At 51.4% G+C, this 19,088-nt stretch overlaps 2 protein-coding genes across 3 annotated transcripts; one reads left to right on the top strand and one right to left on the bottom strand.

The window, feature by feature from the left end:
- Window positions 1-191: 191 nt before the first annotated feature.
- haus2 (HAUS augmin like complex subunit 2) lies at window positions 192-1,980 on the bottom strand. Of its 2 annotated transcripts, none has more exons than XM_068752247.1 (7): window positions 1,859-1,980; window positions 1,523-1,600; window positions 1,322-1,420; window positions 1,166-1,235; window positions 965-1,097; window positions 742-850; window positions 192-626 (listed from the first exon to the last, which is right to left on the bottom strand). In XM_068752247.1, the coding sequence occupies exons 2-7, from the start codon at window positions 1,598-1,600 to the stop codon at window positions 513-515; spliced, it is 603 nt and encodes a 200-aa protein (XP_068608348.1). In that variant the 5' UTR covers window positions 1,859-1,980; the 3' UTR covers window positions 192-512. The 2 variants fall into 2 exon arrangements, with proteins under 2 accessions (XP_068608348.1, XP_068608347.1); XM_068752246.1 differs by having other exon boundaries at window positions 1,853-1,977.
- Window positions 1,981-3,842: 1,862 nt separating this feature from the next.
- Window positions 3,843-18,773, top strand: heatr5a (HEAT repeat containing 5a). Its single transcript, XM_068751718.1, has 41 exons — window positions 3,843-3,968; window positions 4,058-4,269; window positions 4,364-4,472; window positions 4,558-4,707; window positions 4,775-4,946; window positions 5,059-5,219; window positions 5,297-5,546; window positions 5,627-5,782; window positions 5,859-6,109; window positions 6,380-6,491; window positions 6,753-6,905; window positions 6,984-7,083; window positions 7,167-7,276; window positions 7,501-7,670; window positions 7,747-7,910; window positions 8,039-8,144; window positions 8,304-8,494; window positions 8,587-8,746; window positions 8,862-9,051; window positions 10,766-10,935; window positions 12,850-12,876; window positions 13,200-13,344; window positions 13,413-13,595; window positions 13,683-13,922; window positions 13,994-14,172; window positions 14,251-14,319; window positions 14,391-14,570; window positions 14,638-14,851; window positions 14,947-15,051; window positions 15,123-15,257; window positions 15,350-15,477; window positions 15,613-15,760; window positions 15,872-16,045; window positions 16,150-16,251; window positions 16,371-16,454; window positions 16,630-16,779; window positions 16,875-17,020; window positions 17,151-17,258; window positions 17,379-17,481; window positions 17,716-17,869; window positions 18,001-18,773. Exons 1-41 carry the CDS (start codon window positions 3,843-3,845, stop codon window positions 18,158-18,160), a joined length of 6,147 nt encoding a protein of 2,048 aa, XP_068607819.1. The 3' UTR covers window positions 18,161-18,773.
- The last annotated feature ends 315 nt before the right edge of the window (window positions 18,774-19,088 follow it).

Genomic DNA, 19,088 nt, shown 5'->3' with positions numbered 1-19,088 from the left:
GTCACGCATTCTTTCGTACTTTTGGTTGGAATGTCCCATTCGATGCTTCGGTAATCGACTTGGTGATAAAAGATGCACCGTCAAGCATGAGTGAGGCAGCACGACGAAGAGAATCATTGATCAGGCGTTCCAATCAACTAAAAGCACAAACTTCTGTTTGTTGAACAGACATTTATTTTTTAGAAGAGTTGTCGTTACATGTCAAATCAGAACTCTTAGAGAAACCAAGCATACATCGGTTTTTAAGTATAGTAAAAGTTAATGTTTATTTCCCAAGTATACTCACAATATGCAACAGACTAATGACATACTTACACGTTTAAGTCTTGGAGTATTTGGGACTAAACTGGCCATGTTTGTAGTTTATAAAAGCATAGATTTAAATGTGAAAAGGTAGATTTTTATTTGGGCAGATAGGAGGAACCCGGGGGAAGAATTGAAGCAGGTGGCGATCCAAAGCCAGAAGGAGGAGGAGGAGGAGGAGGAGGAGGAAGGTGAGAGTCCCGGCGTCGTCACGCTGGAGCGTCGTGGTTGGTGCTGCTGTAGACTTCCTTCAACCGGAGAACCTGAGCAGACAAACTCTCCACGTCGGCTACATGAGCCAGTAGCTGGTTGACACAGGTATTCTGAAGCAGAGAAAGTACCGGAGCCGAAATTCAAATGATCTTTATTGACAAAGCGTTCTATTGTCTGCCTCCGTGCAGACATGCGTTGCGCTGACAGTGAGGTCATGTGACTTACCATCTGAGCGAGGTGGACTCTGGCGGTGGGGCTGCAGCGAACCGCGTCCAGCTTCGCGTCCAGAGTCTGAATGAAGTCGAGCATCATCGGCACCAAATCCACCACAAACCTGAAGGACAACGAGTTAGAGCAAGAACTGGGGACTCGCCTGAACGCTAACGGCAGACTCTGAATCAGTTTAAAGACACAAAACGCCCCGAGTCTCACTATTAGATTATTAGACCTGTGCAGGTGAGCCTGAACGGGGAGGTTGCTTCGACCCAGAGGTTTCATCAGTCTCTGCCTCAAACTGTTCTGCTCCTTCAGGACGTCCTGCAGGTGTCCACAGAACATCTGCAGCATCTGGAACCTCCGAGCTGCAGGACAGGAGACTTCACACAAACGGGAACAGACAGAACACCCGCTGGGATCTCGAGGAACTCACCGAGGTAGAACTTGTGTGTGACATCGGCGCTTTCCTTCTCAAACTGCAGCAGCTCCATCTGAAGCTGCAGCTGCAACAAAGACACGAAATAGCAAGGTCCGAAAATAACGTTTCAAAAAACGCCTCAGCCAAGTGGTTAAACAGGAAGTGGCGTACCTCATCGATCTGTCTCTGTGTTCTGATTCGTTGCTCAGCCTCCTGCAGGTGAGAGGAGAAGGAGGGGCTCAGTCCAGAGGAGGCGGAGTCTATTTCCTCCTGGGGAGAGAGACGGAAAAGTGTTTTTCTTCATACGTGGTCATATTAAAGGCTTGAAATAGTTTAAGATGAAAAAAACGTGACCGGGCGGGAGGTTGTGACCTGAGACCAAAGACCTCTGGAGACACATCTGGACAACAAGCTGGCAGCTGGAGTCACTGTGAATGGAGACAGATCCATCTGAAACGTACGGAACAACCTAATTATCAATCAATACATATTAGTCAACCCAAAGATAAGGACATTTACTCGAGTACGCTGAGTAACCCAAATATAACATGTCAGTATTTGTAGAACAATAATGAGCAGATCGATTCATAAAGAAAATAATGGTTCGATGCGAATTAGCTCGAACTTTAGCAAACTACAAGAAAAAGAAGCTGACTTGACATTCAGACGCGTCTGTTCAGACAGGAAGGTGAGTTTGAATACCGGTACCGGGTGACGTCCCCGACCGCCCGTGCGACCGACCAGCCTCCCTACGGTAGCACCGACCCCGTTAACCGCGCCGAAGCTGAGCGCCGACTTCAACCGCCCGCCAGACGGTTCTTCTTCGTCTATTTTCTGCTGTAGAGTAACGTTGAGCAGCAGTTCTTCTTCGACGTGTTGTTCTTGTTTCATGGCGCCTCATTCGAAGATGCTGCCCCCTACTGTTAAGATGTTTGTTTGACCGATTATTCACAAGATGTCTATTATATATGTTATTATATATATAATATTTATCAGTCGATTTTGTTTCAGCTTTGTGTAGGCATGGATCCAGGACACAATCCGGGTCTGTATTTTAGCAATAATCTTTACTTGTAATAATGAATTGTTTTATTGATCCATTCTTCTGTTCCGCTCTGACTCCCCGTTTTGTGAGGAATGGCTTGCGCTGTCAGAGACTGACAGTGAGGATGCTTCTGTAGAGGCAGGAGGGGCTTTATCAACTACCGGTACTCCCCCAGACATTCTCTTCCCTTTGTACTTGCCCAATGGGCTGAAGCAGTTCCCTGAACGCCTCATTCTCAACAACTCTGGGGGCCTTCACAATGACAGTCCAAATAGCCTTAGGATCAAACCTTTTTGTTGTTGCTCCAGTGGGGGGCGAACCCAGTGCTTCTGGTCTAAAGGCAACAATGCTACTGATATTCATCATAATGTTTGACAGGGTAACATACAGGTCTCGCGGGTTTAATCGCTACTCATGCATTTACTTGTATCACCGGTAATTAATTGATAATCATTCAAATATGCATTTTAATAACTTTACCCCTCTTTATTTTGAAAAACCCACCGGATAGGGAATTCATTTCCGCTAACTTGACGGAAACGACAGTGGACCTTCAGGTTCTGTCACATCGCTACTTCTTTTCTTGTATGGTGCTTTTAAGAACGTGAAACGTACATTTCGACACATTTTCTGCTTTTATTAGGTGACAGACGCATTTATCGGATTAATAATCTTTGCGACTCTTACAGGTAAAATACATTGTTTGTTTTTTCTCGCTTTGCGTCTAAACTTTTCCCGTTAGCTAACCCGGTTAGCCACCCGATGCTAAAAGCGCAGTCGGTTAGCTCATTGCTTGTTTCTTAAAATGCATTGATCTACGTGCATTGATCTAAATGCATTGATCTACGGCTAAACAGTAGTTCCCGTCACGTTTACACCCACAACCTATGATTGGCGTCAGGAACGATACAAATCGGCATTAATAGTTAGAAAGTACCAAAACAAAGCCAGTCAGGTCATCTTTATGGTCTTTATAAAAAAGTTGGTGTCTGCATAAACATGGGCAATGATATAAATAATCCCGTAAATCGTTAGTGATTGGTAAATGTCTGTTATCTGAATACGTAGATGTTGTAGAAAGATGTCCAGATCTCCATCCGCTGCTGATGGCTGCATCAGTCCGGAGTTCTCGTGTTCCTCTTGTGTTCTGGCCCTCGGTAGGAGCTGTGTCCGAGGGATCCTAAGTGCAGACGTGTTTGAATAAAATGTTGTGTCAAAAAGATCTGTTACACAAAATGTCTGTTTGAAGCTCATGTCTTTATGTGGGGCAGAAGATTATTTTTAGTCATCCCATGTCTTTGTAGACTTTGTGTGTGTGTGTGTGTGTGTGTGTGCGTGTGCGTGTGCGTGCAGTGTCTTTCAATGGTGCTTTTGAATTTTTCATGAGCCGCTTGCTCTCTGATATTCTTCCCGTGTCCGACCAGCGTCCCGGTCCGGTTTGATCTGCTGCAGCTCAACGGGACTCCGACTGTGAGGAGTCGTGCTTTGAGCTGTTCTCCTAACGGGCTGCTCAGCTGCTTTGGTTTTATCTGATCTCAGATCACATTTTAATTCTATATATTACCGCTTCCATCCTGGCAGGATTTAGAGGAATGGCAAAGCAGCGCAGAAGATTTCCATTTCACTGAGAGGAGGAGGAGGCCCGTGATGGAGCGCGCTCACAGCCTTCTGCTGAATGAAGATGTGTGGAGTCAGCTGGGTGAGCATCAGAGGGCGGAGTTCGTCTTTGAGTGGCTGAGCCACCTGAAGAAGCTCCTCCCTGCAGCAGACAGGGTGAGAGAGGCGTTGGTGACATCATCATCATCATCATCACGCTCAAACGAAGGCTGAAACCATCCGTGAACTCCTTCGTTTTCTTCCAGGCTGACATCACACGGAACCAGCGCCGCCTGTCTGAGCAGCTGCTGGTCATTTTGACCGGTTCCCCCGGCCCGCCGGCCCGCTGGCTGCTGGCCCACTGCTTCGCCCTCCTCTACCGACTGGGCGACTCTATTCCTTCAAGTCTATTGGTGGAGAGGTGCAATGACATCATCCGCAGCAAAGACGACTCCCCGTCGGGCTTACCGACCCGGTTGTAAGTCCAGAGTTGTTTTCACAGGAAGCACTTCCGTCTATCCAGGAAATGTCCGGCGTAACGAGGACTGTCTGCGTCCGTGTGATGGTTTCAGGGCCGCCGTCGCGTGTCTCGGCGCTTTGTTTGAGCAGCTCGGTCGGATGCTGGTCGGATCCTTCAAAGACGCCCTGGCCAACCTCCTGAAGGCCATGAAGAGCGCCGAGGTTTGTTGGCCATGTGGAGGAAACGCCGCCGCAGCGCGGGTGAACCACGCATCCACGTAAACGCACCCTCCTCTTCCTCCGTCAGTCTCAGGGTCGCTACGAGATCATGCTGAGCCTGGAGAAGATCCTGCGAGGTTTGGGTGCCGCCGCCGTGCCGTGCCACAGGGACGTCTACAAGGTGGCCAGAACGTGTCTGACGGACCGATCCATGGCCGTGCGCTGCGCCGCCGCCGAGGTAACCCCCGCTGCTCGCCCCCCTGCGGCGTGCGGCGTGCTTTTGAGTCTCTGCGTCCTCGTCTCAGTGTTTGCTGGAGCTGCAGAGGGAGGGGCCGTTCCTCTGGACCAGCGAGCTGGAGAACGTTGCCACGCTGTGCTTCAGAGCCTTTGAAGGATCCAGCAACAGCGTCCGAGTGTCCGTCGCTAAGCTGCTGGGGAGTCTGCTGGCCGCCGCCGTGGAAACCAGACAGCCCACCGGTAGCGTCACGCCGGGGGGGGGGGGTGTTAGCAGAGGTTAAAGCGCTAACAGTGAAGCAATGCCTCGGTAAACAACACTGGTGATGAAAGAGTCTCACATTTCTCCCAGCAGGCCCCAGGCAGGGGGGGCGGAGTCACAGCACCCTGGAGGAAGTGATGGATTTGTTATTGGCGGGCTTCCTGCGGGGCGGTGCCGGTTTCCTCCGAGCCAGCGGAGACATGCTGAAGGGGACCAGGTCCATCAGCAAGGATGTCCGAATCGGAGTCGCCCAAGTGGGTCACCGTGGCGACCGTTGCGTTCGTGGCTCTTGTTTGTTCGACCTGTAAAGCGTCTGACCCCTCCGCCTCAGACCTGCGTGGTCTTTGTGACCACGCTGGGAAGCTGCTGGCTGGAGACCAACTTCCCGACCTTCTTGTCCCTCCTGATGGAGCTGGCGTCCCACGGCAGGGCCACGCAGACGCCGGCGGACACGGCGGTGACCCGCTGCTGCGTCTCCTTCGTCCTCCGGAGCACGGTGGGGGCCATGCTGGGGGAGAAGGCTCAGACCAACGCCGCCAAGCAGCTGAGCCTCGTCGTGGCGGCACAAAAACGAGCCGTCGGTGAGCAGGGAGGGCGAGGAGACGCTTTACTCCTGTGGGTGGCGCTGCAAGATCGTTGAGGATCGTGTGTGTGTGTTTAGACGCAGCTCTGACTGACGGGAACGTGGAAACCCGAGTTTCAGCCGCTGACGTTTCGGCCAGTCAGCACGTACTGGTTTGCTGCTTGCTGGAACTGGGAAAGCTCCTGGAGGGACTGGGCTCCACTGCCGCCCCCCTCCTCACGGACAGCAGCACAGGTAAGACTCGTGTCTTTGATTCGGTCGATTCTTTCTTTCTTCCTGCCGACACCCTGGCCGTTGTTTGTCCGTGCAGCGCTCCTGGACACGGTCGTCTCGGTCCTGCTCCATCCCGTCCCCTCGGCCTGCCTGGCTGCTGCTTGGTGTCTGCGCTCTGTTGCCACGGCAATGCCATCTCAGGGTTCTTTGCTGCTGGACTGCTGTGCCGAGAGGCTGGTGGCGCTGAAGTCTTCCCCAGACGCCGTGGCTGGCTACGGAGCGGCCGTCGCCGCCCTGGTGGCGGCTGTGCAGCACTGCCCACTGGGCATTCCACATGCCAAAGGCGTGGTGGGTGTAAAATGTGCTACGATACTTTGCAGACGATGTTGCTGTGAACATGCCTGATTGCTGTGTGTGCGTGCGTGTGTGTGTGTGTGTGTGTGTGTGTGTGCGTGTGTGCGTGCGTGTGTGTGTGTATGTGTGTGCGTGCGTGTGTGTGTATGTGTGTGCGTGTGTGTGTGTGTGTGTGTGTGTGTGTGTGCGTGTGTGTGTGAGTGTGTGCGTGTGTGCGTGTGTGCGTGCGTGTGTGTGTGCGTGTGTGTGTGTGTGCGTGTGCAGCTGGTGCTGGATCTGGCTGAAGGCCTGCTGCGTTCAGCCTCACAGAACAGTCGGCTCTCCCTGCAGAGGACTCGGGCCGGCTGGCTGCTCGTCTCCTCCCTCATCACCTTGGGTCAGTGGCGCGTGGCCTCTTCTGGCTCGGGAACACGATATGCTCAGTCAGCGGGACAGGGAAGGTTAGACGTTCTGGAGATGCGGTCCGAGAGGACAGACGTCCCTGGTTTGGACATGTCCAAGTGTTAAAGACGACACTGACGACACTCGCGCATTAATACTCTGCTGTGAAGCATAAAGTTCTCTTTGGCGAAGCCGCCGCAGACTAAATGGCGCCTGTTTGATGAAGACGATGGGCTAATCGAAGGTGTGTGTCCAGGCCCAGCTGTCGTGGAGCATCACCTGTCCCGTCTCCTCCTCCTGTGGAGGTGTGTGTTTCCTGCTTCGCTCAGGGAGCAGGAGATGGACCTGAGGCGGGGGGACTACTTCACGTGGCAGGTTACGCTAGAGGGGCGTGCCGGGGCGCTCTGCGGTGAGTCGGCACGCCGCCTCGTGTCTTTTCCTCCGTGTGGACTGACACCTTGTGACGGTGACGTGTTCGTGTGAACAGCGATGAAGAATCTGCTGCTGCACTGCGGGGAGCTTCTCGCCGATGACATCATCAGCCATTTGCTCACGCCGCTGTCCTGCGCCGTCACGCTTCTCACCAAGTCAGCCCCCGAGCGGTTGCAGCTTCGTCCACTCGGCCTGTAACGATGCGATTTATTCGTGTGTCTCTGTTCACCGCGTCCAGGTTGCCCGCTCTCCTCAGGTCGTACGGCGCTTCCTTTCGTAGCTTTGCGGTCGTCTACAGACTCCGAGTTTTCGAGCTGCTCGCTCTACTGCCTCCCCACAACTACCACGGTAACCAGACACCTCCTTCACCCCTCCCTCCTGTACGTCCTTTTGTGCCGTAGCTCTCCTCGCTCCCTATCTTCTACAGCTTCTTCTCTTATCATCCCTCTCCTTTGGCGATGCCTGTGGCCGGAGGCCTTTTATTTTGAAAGGTTTCTATTTCCTTACCTTTTCTTCTTTCTTTTTTTTTTTACCATCTGCGTATGATCTTCTTCCTCCCGCTCCTCCTGCAGAGAGTTTTGGTTTGGTGATGAACCAGCTGGTGACGGATTTGTCCGGTCAGGACAACATAAACCAGCAGTGTTCAGAGCTTACCCTGCTGACCCCCCTCTGTCACCACGACGACCTGCCGCTGGTTGGCCCCGCCCTCCGCGGTTCTGACCGCAGATACATCGAAGAGCAGGTGATGAGTGCTGGACGTTAGCCCGAAGACACAAACGGGACGAGACAACATTTTAATGGGTGCGCTTGTTTTCCAGCTCCAGAGCAGCAGCTTGGGAGGAGGTTCTCTGGACCACGATGCCTCCAGTCTGTGTGAAAAGAGCAAAGAGCTTCCAGCGCCCCTTCCTCCCCCCGTCGCGCTGACCGCTGCCGCTGTCCAGCTCTTTGGCGTGCTCTATCCCCACATCATCTCCGCTCAGAGGTAACTCACCTGCTGCACCACAACGGGGCGGGTTAACCAGTCCAGGTTAACCACGATGGGATGCATGCATGTGTCACGGAACAAAATAAGAGAGCCTGCGTGCTGGAACTCGGGTGTGTTTGTCTCAGAGTGAAGATCTTGGAGCAGTTTGTGGAAACGGTGAACCAGCTGAAGGGTCAGCGCCAGCAGATTGTCCAGACACAAGTGTGTGCTGCTCTCTGCAGTCTGCTCAAGGTACTGCATCTCCACGCAGCCTGAACGTGTGTGTGCAGGTTTATCGTGTGTTTTGTGACGACAACAGGAACAATTTAATCACTCCAAGGAGAAAGACTTTAAGCTTCACCTTATTGAGTCTTGGAAGCAGAATTAAACCCAACCCGTCCTCCTCCTCAGCACCAGGGCAGCACCCGGGGGTCTCTGGGGCCGCTGGAGGTGCGTTCCCCGGCGTTGTCCCTCCTGTCCGGGGCGCTGGAGAGCACCAGCCCCCTGCTGCGCTGTCTGGCCGCTGAAGGACTGGCCCGGCTGGTGCAGGTCGTCGGAGACGCTGGTTTCACCGTCTCCGTCTCGCTGCTCTGCTTCGACAGGTAGGAGGGCACGAACTGAACGCCCACCACTGAATACAGATGACATTTATAACGTCCTTGCTCTGCTTTCATTAAAACCTTTGACCGTTTAGACTCAGGTCGGCCCGGGACGCCGCGTCACGAAGCGGCTTCGCTTTGGCTCTGGGCACGTTGCAGCGCTACACCGGCGGAATCAGCTCGCCTCAACACCTGTCCACCTGTCTGGGAGTTCTATTCACCCTGAGCCAGGACAGCACCTCACCTGAGGTCCAGGTACACACACACACATCTGTTCCCTGAGCTGTGTGTACCTCACGAGAGAAATATTTACCCGACATTATTTTAAAGACCAGGTAAAACGTCTTCTCTGTGTGTCCATTGTGTCCAGACCTGGTCTCTCCACAGTCTGTCTCTGGTAATCGACCTCTCTGGGGGTTTGTTCCGAACCCACGCCAAGCCATCCTTCGACCTGGTGCTCCACCTACTGCTGTCGGCTCCGCCCACCCACCCTGAGGTGCACCAAACCCTGGGCCGCTGTCTGCATGCCCTCATCACCTGCCTGGGCCCCGACCTGCAAGGTACCACCAGGGTGTCGGAGTGGTGTGTGTGTGTTTCAGGTGAAGGTGCAGCGGTGACGTGTGTGTCGTGTGTTTCAGGTGAAGGTGCAGCGGTGACGTGTGTGTCGTGTGTTTCAGGTGAAGGTGCAGCGGTGACGTGTGTGTGTGTGTTTCAGGTGAAGGTGCAGCGGTGACGTGTGTGTCGTGTGTTTCAGGTGAAGGTGCAGCGGTGACGTGTGTGTCGTGTGTTTCAGGTGAAGGTGCAGCGGTGACGTGTGTGTCGTGTGTTTCAGGTGAAGGTGCAGCGGTGACGTGTGTGTGTGTGTTTCAGGTGAAGGTGCAGCGGTGACGTGTGTGTCGTGTGTTTCAGGTGAAGGTGCAGCGGTGACGTGTGTGTCGTGTGTTTCAGGTGAAGGTGCAGCGGTGACGTGTGTGTGTGTGTTTCAGGTGAAGGTGCAGCGGTGACGGGTGTGTCGTGTGTTTCAGGTGAAGGTGCAGCGGTGACGTGTGTGTGTGTGTGTGTGTGTGTTTCAGGTGAAGGTGCAGCGGTGACGTGTGTGTGTGTTTCAGGTGAAGGTGCAGCGGTGACGTGTATGTGTGTGTGTTTCAGATGAAGGTGCAGCGGTGACGTGTGTGTGTGTGTTTCAGGTGAAGGTGCAGCGGTGACGTGTGTGTCGTGTGTTTCAGGTGAAGGTGCAGCGGTGACGTGTGTGTCGTGTGTTTCAGGTGAAGGTGCAGCGGTGACGTGTGTGTGTGTGTTTCAGGTGAAGGTGCAGCGGTGACGTGTGTGTCGTGTGTTTCAGGTGAAGGTGCAGCGGTGACGTGTGTGTCGTGTGTTTCAGGTGAAGGTGCAGCGGTGACGTGTGTGTGTTTCAGGTGAAGGTGCAGCGGTGACGTGTGTGTCGTGTGTTTCAGGTGAAGGTGCAGCGGTGACGTGTGTGTGTTTCAGGTGAAGGTGCAGCGGTGACGTGTGTGTGTGTTTCAGGTGAAGGTGCAGCGGTGACGTGTGTGTCGTGTGTTTCAGGTGAAGGTGCAGCGGTGACGTGTGTGTCGTGTGTTTCAGGTGAAGGTGCAGCGGTGACGGGTGTGTCGTGTGTTTCAGGTGAAGGTGCAGCGGTGACGTGTGTGTGTGTTTCAGGTGAAGGTGCAGCGGTGACGTGTGTGTCGTGTGTTTCAGGTGAAGGTGCAGCGGTGACGTGTGTGTGTGTGTTTCAGGTGAAGGTGCAGCGGTGACGGGTGTGTCGTGTGTTTCAGGTGAAGGTGCAGCGGTGACGTGTGTGTCGTGTGTTTCAGGTGAAGGTGCAGCGGTGACGTGTGTGTGTGTGTTTCAGGTGAAGGTGCAGCGGTGACGGGTGTGTCGTGTGTTTCAGGTGAAGGTGCAGCGGTGACGTGTGTGTCGTGTGTGTGTGTGTGTGTGTTTCAGGTGAAGGTGCAGCGGTGACGTGTGTGTCGTGTGTCGTGTGTGTGTGTTTCAGGTGAAGGTGCAGCGGTGACGTGTGTGTCGTGTGTCGTGTGTGTGTGTTTCAGGTGAAGGTGCAGCGGTGACGTGTGTGTCGTGTGTCGTGTGTGTGTGTTTCAGGTGAAGGTGCAGCGGTGACGTGTGTGTCGTGTGTCGTGTGTGTGTGTTTCAGGTGAAGGTGCAGCGGTGACGTGTGTGTCGTGTGTCGTGTGTGTGTGTTTCAGGTGAAGGTGCAGCGGTGACGTGTGTGTCGTGTGTCGTGTGTGTGTGTTTCAGGTGAAGGTGCAGCGGTGTCCGGGCTGCGCTCCAGCTGTCTGGTGGGGTGCGGGGCGATGCAGGCCGGTCCGGACTGCCTGGTTCAGGCCAAAGCCATTTCCTGTCTTCAGCAGCTGCACATGTTCTCGCCGCCGCACGTCAACCTGGCCGGTCTGGTTCCTGCACTCTGCGTGAGCTCACCTGTCCTCGCTATCTGTGTTTAGCATCACTCGTTAGGGTAAAGTCTGAAGCGCATACCTGATGAATATACTGGGTCCGTCTGCAAGTGATGCATATTCAGACCTTATCAAAAATCCAACAATGGAAAAAGAAAAACGATACAAAGATTATAAAAATCAATTAACAGTAATATTACGGAAGCAAAAAAAGGCCCATTATGATCTGCTATTGCAAAAATACAAAAATAATATTAAGGGTACGTGGATGGTGATAAACAAATTAATAGAAAATAAAAAAGAGATCACTTTTCCAACAAATACTGACAACAAAAAGGATATTGCCAATGCTTTTAATAAATTCTTTGTTGATGTGGGTCCCAATTTAGCTAAACAATTACCAAAAACAATAATATTAAGTTACATATAACCAATAATAGTAATACAATGTTTTTGCATGGAGTATGTGAAAGCGATGTGTTACAGGTAGTTTGTAAATTTAAAAACAAAAGGTCAGCAGATTGTCATGGAATAGACATGAGTCTCATTAAGGAAGTCATTCACTCTATTGTTGAACCACTAACTTATATTTGCAACAAATCATTTCTGAGTGGTATTGTTCCTGAGCAAATGAAAATAGCCAAAGTAATATACAAAAGTGGCAATAAACAATTAGTGTCCAACTACAGACCTATCTCACTTTTACCTCAGTTCTCAAAAATATTGGAAAAATTGTTCGAAATTAGACTTGATGCATTCATTGATAAGTACAATATTTTAAACGACCATCAACATGGGTTTAGGAGAAATCGCTCAACTTCATTGGCAGTAATGGAATATGTAGAAAATGTCGCAAAAGCCGTTGACCAAAAATTAAATACAGTGGCCGTGTTTGTTGACCTGAGCAAGGCATTTGATACAATCGATCATGATTATCTGTTAAAAAAATGTGAATATTATGGTCTTCGTGGTAAAACAAATCAATGGCTACAGAGTTATTTAAATAACAGACTTCAATATGTAACAGTTAATAATGTTGATTCTCAACTCGAGACAGTAGTTTGTGGAGTACCCCAAGGCTCAGTCCTGGGACCGAAACTATTTACCCTTTATCTAAATGATATTTTTTTGGTATCAACCCTGTTGAAAGTTATGTTTGCGGATGATACAAATTTTTTCTGTTCTGGAAAAGATTTGGTTGAATTATTGCAAGTGGTGGAAAAAGAATTTGTTTTGATTAAAAAGTGGTTTGAATGAAAACAAAACCAAATTCATGATTTTCTCAGGAAATAGAAATTCTGACATTGTAAAATTATATTTAAATGGAGTAGAAATTGAAAGAGTGTATGAAACAAAATTCCTAGGTGTAATAATAGACAGTAAACTCAGTTGGAAACCACATGTAGAATATATTAAACGCAAAGTGTCAAAATCTATCACCATACTTTACAAAACAAGAGACATATTAAACAAAACAGCTTTGTTCATGATATATTGTTCTTTGGTTGTACCCTACCTATCATATTGTGCAGAAATATGGGGGAGCGCACGTAAAACATTAATAGGTTCATTAGGAAAATTACAAAAAAAGGCTATTAGAATAATCAATAAAGTAGGATATTTTGAATCAACCAATAATTTATTTATACAAAATAAAACATTAAAATTAGTTGATATTGTGACAATTAAAATATTGGTGATTCTTCATAGAGTGAAAAATAACAATATCCCAAAGTGTATAAATGACTTCTTCAAATTAAGGGAAACCCGCTATAATCTAAGAGGTAAGTTGTATTTATTAATTTTTTTGTCTCAATCTGACAACCAAAATAAATAAATAAAAATAAATAAATCATCAAATCATCATCAAGACAAGGCTGAACATCTGGCAGGCAGTGTGTGATTTTGACCCAGTCTTATGTCTTGCAGGAGATCTTGTTGGATTATTCCACATTGGTACGTTCTCTGCCGCTTGTCTTCTCCTCGTCCGTCTCTTTCTCTGGTTTTCTGTTGGTGTGGAGCTTTATAACAGCTTCCTGTCACTAATCTGTGGCTTAATGCACTAAATCTAAACGTTTTAATTCGCTGTGGCAGACGGCTAGAAGACGGCGTTAGCATCACACTCCCATCCCTGCTGCCTGTCATTGTTGTGTTGACTCCTGATTGGCTCATCAGCATGTGATGGCAACACCTTTCAGACCACACTGAGGGATTTCCTTCTAACAGCATTAGCTAGCGACCCTTTGACCCTTTGCCCCCCCAATGTGTTTGGGCCCCAGGCGAACATCTGCAGTGCCTACCTGTGTCTGCGCCGTGCCGTGGTGGCGTGTTTGCGGCAGCTCGTCCAGCGGGAGGCCATGGAGGTGTCTCAACACGCCGTGACTCTGGTCAAAGAGCTGCCGAGACGGGACAACGCCCAGCTGGGTGAGACTCCATCGGTATCATCGTTGTCCAGATTCCAGTCGTGACTCCTCCCCTTCCGCGCTGTTCAGATGTCACCATTAAAGAAGTGGGTCTGGAAGGAGCTCTGTTCACTCTGCTGGATCGGGAGTCGGATCCGGGTCTGAGGAGGGACATCCAGGAGACTCTGGTGCACATGATGGCGTCCAGCGCCACCGGCAGGAAGCTGGGACACTGGCTCAAACTCTGCAAGGACGTCCTGTCTGCGACCACCGGTGGGTCGACCCCGGCGGACCTTTTCACGGTTTGTGATTGAAGTCGGTGAAGGTCTCCTTGAGCCCGATGACGTTTTGACTCTGCAGACTGTCTCGCGCCGGTCGAAGCGAGGCAGGAGGACGAAGACTCTGAATCCGCCCGAGAAGACGACTCCTCTGCCTTCAGAGCGCGGCCCGAGTCCGGTGGGCCCTTCACGGCGCTGCGCTGGTCCACACGCCGCTTTGCCATGGAGTGCGTGTGTCGCATCGTAGCTCAGTGCGAGACCGCGGACCCGGCTCACTTCAATATGGCGCTGGCTCAGGAGCGGCGCCTGCAGGAGTCGACCGGTAAGACCTCCTCGGTGGCCGCACGCGCTCATTTACCGGACCTCCCTGACGTGTCACCTGACCCTCCCCAGACTTCCTTGTCCTTCATCTGGCTGACCTGGTCCGCATGGCGTTCATGGCGGCGACGGACCACAGCGACCAGCTGCGGCTGGCGGGGCTCCAGACTCTGCTGGTGATCATCAGACACTTCTCAGAGATCCCTGAACCGGAGTTCCCCGGTCATGTGATCCTGGAGCAGTACCAGGCCAACGTAAGGAGCGGGAATATCGCCGTCCGTCCGTCCATCCGTCCGCCTGTCTGTGGTCTTAACCAGCGTGGATCCGTTTAGGTCGGGGCTGCTCTCAGACCAGCCTTCGCTGCCGACGCTCCTCCCGATGTCACCGCTAAGGCCTGCCAGGTGACCAATCAGCCGCCACGCAGTCGTCTCGCCGTGAGTATTGATCTCTAACCGTCCGGACTCGCCCCCAGGTGTGCAGCGCCTGGATAGCCAGCGGTGTCGTCAGTGACCTCCGCGATCTGCGTCGTGTTCATCAGCTCCTGGCCTCCTCATTGGCTAAAGTCCAGGCCGGGGGACACGCGTCCAGCCGGCTGTACAACGAGGCCATCGCTACCATGGAGACGCTGGCGGTTCTTAAAGCCTGGGCCGAGGTGGATGCACACGAGTCTCAGTGATTGGTATCTCTTGTGTTTTAAATCCCTGCTCCTCGTCTTCCAGGTCTACATCGTAGCTGTTCAGAGGAGCAAAGGGAAGGAGCTGTCGGCCTCCTCTCAGGTCGGCGACGACCCGGGCTCTGACTCCAGAGGCGCTGATCTCCTGCAGCTGGTCCAATCAGATCTGCCCAGGCTGAGCCGTCTGTGGTTGGCGGCGCTGCAGGACTACGGCGTGCTGACCCTCCCACAGGAATACGCAGCACAATTACCTGCAGCAGGTAGGAGTCGAGCAGGACGGAGGACAGACGGGGATCCTGGCTGTTTAATACTTGTTGATCTTCAGGGCAAGTTCGTCCTCCTCTTCCTCCTGCAGGAGGCTCTTTCTACACCGCGGAGACGGTGAAATGGGCCAGAGCTCATTACTCCTCCTCCTGGGCGCCCATCCTCCACGCCACCTCCCTTTGGCTCCACAGCGCCGGTCAGTGCTCCTCCTCCATTTGTAAGAAGTAGAGACGCACCGTGAGAGGCTGATGAGACTGGGTGTTGTAGGGTTTGTGATACCAGACGACGCACCTGCCAACCTGTCCAGACCGGCCACGCCCACCTCCATGGGACACACAGGTGGTGTGGGTGGAGCCAAGAGTCCAGAGGACATCAACACAGACAGGCTGCATCTCATACTAGGTAGGAAATACGTTTTGGTGCCGTTAAACCGTTAACATCTGTGATTTAATTTTTGGTCGTTTTGTTATATTTGTCCCGTATTCCTCCGTCAGGAATCAGCGTGGAGTTCCTGTGTTCTCCACACTCTCAGAACCAGATGGAGAACATCACTTCCTGTCTGCAGGCACTGCAGGTGCTGTTGGACGTCTCCTGGCCTCGGGCCAAGATCGGAAACGACCAGGTCAGACTCAGCTGGACCTCAAAGCAGACCCCGGTTCAGACCGGGTTCCAGGCCGGATATTCAAACCGGAGTCAGGCCACAATCTAATGAATCTGTTCTGCCTGCCTGCCTGCCTGCCTGTCTGTCTGCCTGCAGGCTCTGAGTGGGGAGCTGCTTAGCATTCTCCATAGGCTGATGGTGACCAGAGAGGCGGAGTCTGTTCAGCTCGCCGTCTTGGATTTACTACGACAGATTGTGTCGGCTGCTCAGGAGCACGTCAGGGAGAAACGCCACAGTGCTGAGGGTGAGCACGGGCACACACACACACACACACACACACACACACACGCTCAAGCTGTACTTTGTTGGGCAGAGCCAAAATACTTTATTGTCGTTAAACTTCGTTGTTCGACAGTGGATGACGGCGCAGCGGAGAAGGAGACACTACCAGAGTTCGGCGAGGGGCGGGACACCGGCGGTTTGATACCAGGACGCTCGCTGGTTTTCGGAGCGCTGGAGCTCATTCTCTGCGTTCTGGTCCGGAAACTCCCACAGCTCAGCCCCAAACTGGCCGGAACCAGCCCAACCGGTAAGGAGAGGGGAGACGGGGGGTACAGGGAGGGCTTCGAGGATGAGTTTATTTTTGAAAGGAAATGTTCTTTTGTGCGTGTGTGTGTGTGCGCGTGCGTTCAGGTCCTGGAGGTTCCGTCTGGAGTCTAACCGACAGCGACTGTCAGCTGGTGGGGTCCGCTCTGTTTGTCCTCTCTGAGCTGCCGTCCGTCTGTTCGCCCGAAGGTTAGCGCTTCAAAGCTTTGCGCGCTAAGGCCAATATTAACATGTTAGCACTAGCATTAGCAGGTTAGCGGATGGAATTTAAGTAGTACTCCGTGTATGACTGGTTGTCTGTCCTCCAGGCAGCGTGTCCATCCTCCCCACTGTCCTCTACCTGCTGCTCGGAGTTCTTCGAGAACTGGTCCACAAGCCCAGCACACACACTGGTACCAACAAAAACAAATGTCTGAAGCCATCAGAACAAATGCTCTTTTAAATGTAGTGAATTTAAAAATACGACCCTCTGAGGAGTACAGATAGAAATACTCTAGCAAAGCCTGCGAGTCCCAACTCACCCTTTTTTCCCAGGTGCCCCGGCAGCGGGCTCAGTGAACGCCGCAGGTCTGGCGTCGGTTCTCCAGGCGGCTCTTCACGCTCTGAAGTCCGTTGTGATGTCTCCGATGAGCCGGCAGGAGAAGAGCAGGGGAGGCTGGAACCTGCTGTTGAGATCGGCGCTGAATACCCTGCTGGGATTCTGGGACTCCGGTACCGGTCCATTTTCCTGAAGTCTCAGTTAATGTGACGAACCCGGTTCCTGAGGAAGAGGAGGAAGGGTATTTATTGGTTGATGTGAATGGCGTTTTCAGCGGATTGTGTCGTGGACCGGGCCAACCTGCTCACGGCTCTGACCGTCTTCCTGCTGTCCGCTGGGCCGGATGTTTGTACCGTGGAGCCGCTGCATTCGCTCTGCCTGCAGCGCTTCACCGCCAGCGTGGACGCCAAGGACCCGCTGGTCAGTCCCCGTTTAAAAAGCTAGAGGGAAGGGCGGAGAGTTGGACCCACAAACACACCGATGAGATGGTTGGAAGCTTTCATGCTTGGTAAACTGAAGGTTTCTTCAGCAACGCTTCTCTCTGTCGCAGGTCGTGAGTCGCTGTCTTCAGCTGCTGACGTCGGTGTTTCAGGCTCAGACCGCCGTGGCCGTCCCGTACATCCAGGCGCTCGGGCCGCCGCTCATTCGCTTCCTCCAGGTACTGAACTGTAAGGTTTTTGCCACTTAATAAACTGGTGACTGGTGAATTTAGGATCTAAATAAAATGCTAGACAGTAAAAGTCATTTCTTATTTTGAAACTTCTCTCTTCTTCCTCAGAAGGCTGAGCGGAGCGCTCCTCGGAGTCCAGAGGAGCTGGCGGGAGTCCTGGAGGGAGTCCGAGCCACGGAGGCTCTAATCCAGGCTGCAGACGAGTCACAGCGTGAGTCCAGTCAGCAGCTGCACCGAAGCAGACATTGGACGCTTCAATTCCTGTTTGTTTGTTGTTGTTTTTACATTTATATCATTATGATGCAATGTTATAGAGCGCTGATCAATAAATAACTAAAACACATTCAAACATCAATGATTTTAAAACATCCTTTCACTTCTGCTGCGTGTTATCGGAGTAGATGGCGCCGTTATGTCACGCTCGCTCTTTGTGAACGACCCTCAGGGCCTCTGCTGATGGCCGCCTTGTTGCCCCTCCTCATCTCCTTCCTCCTGGATGAAAATGCTCTGGGCTCAGCGCCCGCGGCGTCCCGCTCCCTCCACGAGGCGGCGCTGAAAGATCTGATGCGTCTTGGTCCTCAGCACTCGGCTGTCTTCAGGTAACGCATGCTGCACAGCTAGCATTAATAACCTGTTCATAAGGGTGTAATAAATGGTTAATAACAGTGAATTATTAGCAATTTATATTTGCTGAATCCTGTTTCTATATTTGTTTAAATGTCTTCATCAGGTCTCTCATCATGTCGTCTCCTCACCTGAAGGCTCGTCTGGAAGCTGCCGTCAAAGGAAACCAGGAGAGTCTGAGCAGCAAAGCTAGCAGCGCTAACGGCGCCGCCCGCGGCAGCGCCAAGTCCTCCCCCAGCATCACTCTGAAAACCAACTTCCTGTGAGATGACTCGCTACGACGGCGACGGAGGTGAACGCAACCGATACGACGCTGCTTTCACCGTCACCTGAGAAAAATGTGATTGGCTGCGCGTCACTAAATCTCCCATAATCAATAACCTGTCAATCAGAATGTGGACCTGAACAAAATGTCAGCTGTTGGCACAATGACGATCCATTTGTTCTTGTTTTATTGAAATAAGCTGAGCGCTTGTCTGTTTGTCTATATTTACGAGACTTTCGAACAAAATAAAAAATAAACAGAACAGATAAAAACATAGAAACTAAAATAAGTACAGTACAACTACCGTAACAGTGCTTAAGAAGTAAATTCAATATTTAAATTGCAGCAATAAATATATTTAACTGCAGTGAAACCTGTAGACGAAGCTGAAGCAATGTAATCTTGTACGGGTTTATACCCTCTAAAAGTCAATGTTCTTGTGAGGTTGAACAAAACGCGAAATATTTACCTGCAATAAAGTCTAATAAGCAGGTGAGCTGTGTGCTCGCAGCCGTTTCTCTCCTCACACACCCCGGCTACACCTGTGAGCTCACCTGGCCCGGAGCTCTGACGTGTACAGGTGTTACCTGAATGAGTGACTTAACATGTTTTATAATGAGTCAATAAAACTCTTTTCTTTAGCTTCAGTCTCCATTTTTATTGGTCTTCACTCCATGGGACTAAATGCTAACAAGCTAACGGGCTCAGAGGACAATGGTATAGAGATGCTAGTGAAAGTTTATTAGTCTTTATAAATATATCTATATATGATTTGTGTAATTAGTCATTCTAAATATGTACGTATTTGAGATGTCTTTTTTCCTCTGTATTGTTATAAGATGTGAATCATTTTGAACGGGAAGGAACATGCTTCCCATGACATCAGCTGCGTCACCCCCAAATACTACCTTTATTTGGGTTTAGAAGGG

This window comes from Brachionichthys hirsutus, chromosome 18 (assembly GCF_040956055.1).
Source record: "Brachionichthys hirsutus isolate HB-005 chromosome 18, CSIRO-AGI_Bhir_v1, whole genome shotgun sequence".
NCBI lineage: Eukaryota > Metazoa > Chordata > Actinopteri > Lophiiformes > Brachionichthyidae > Brachionichthys > Brachionichthys hirsutus.
The sequence above is the reverse complement of the archived record's forward strand: the minus strand, read 5'-3'. Positions and strand labels throughout refer to the sequence as shown.

Excerpts from the sequence above, each read along its gene's own strand:
- haus2 (XM_068752247.1), bottom strand. The coding sequence starts at position 1,600 with ATGGATCTGTCTCCATTCACAGTGACTCCAGCTGCCAGCTTGTTGTCC. Across the intron at positions 851-964 it reads GTTCAGGCTCACCTGCACAG|GTTTGTGGTGGATTTGGTGC; the intron begins GTCTAATAATCT and ends GTTGTCCTTCAG. Across the intron at positions 627-741 it reads GAGTCCACCTCGCTCAGATG|AATACCTGTGTCAACCAGCT; the intron begins GTAAGTCACATG and ends TCTCTGCTTCAG.
- heatr5a (XM_068751718.1), top strand. The coding sequence starts at position 3,843 with ATGGAGCGCGCTCACAGCCTTCTGCTGAATGAAGATGTGTGGAGTCAG. Across the intron at positions 4,947-5,058 it reads GGAAACCAGACAGCCCACCG|GCCCCAGGCAGGGGGGGCGG; the intron begins GTAGCGTCACGC and ends TTCTCCCAGCAG. Across the intron at positions 5,547-5,626 it reads GGCACAAAAACGAGCCGTCG|ACGCAGCTCTGACTGACGGG; the intron begins GTGAGCAGGGAG and ends GTGTGTGTTTAG.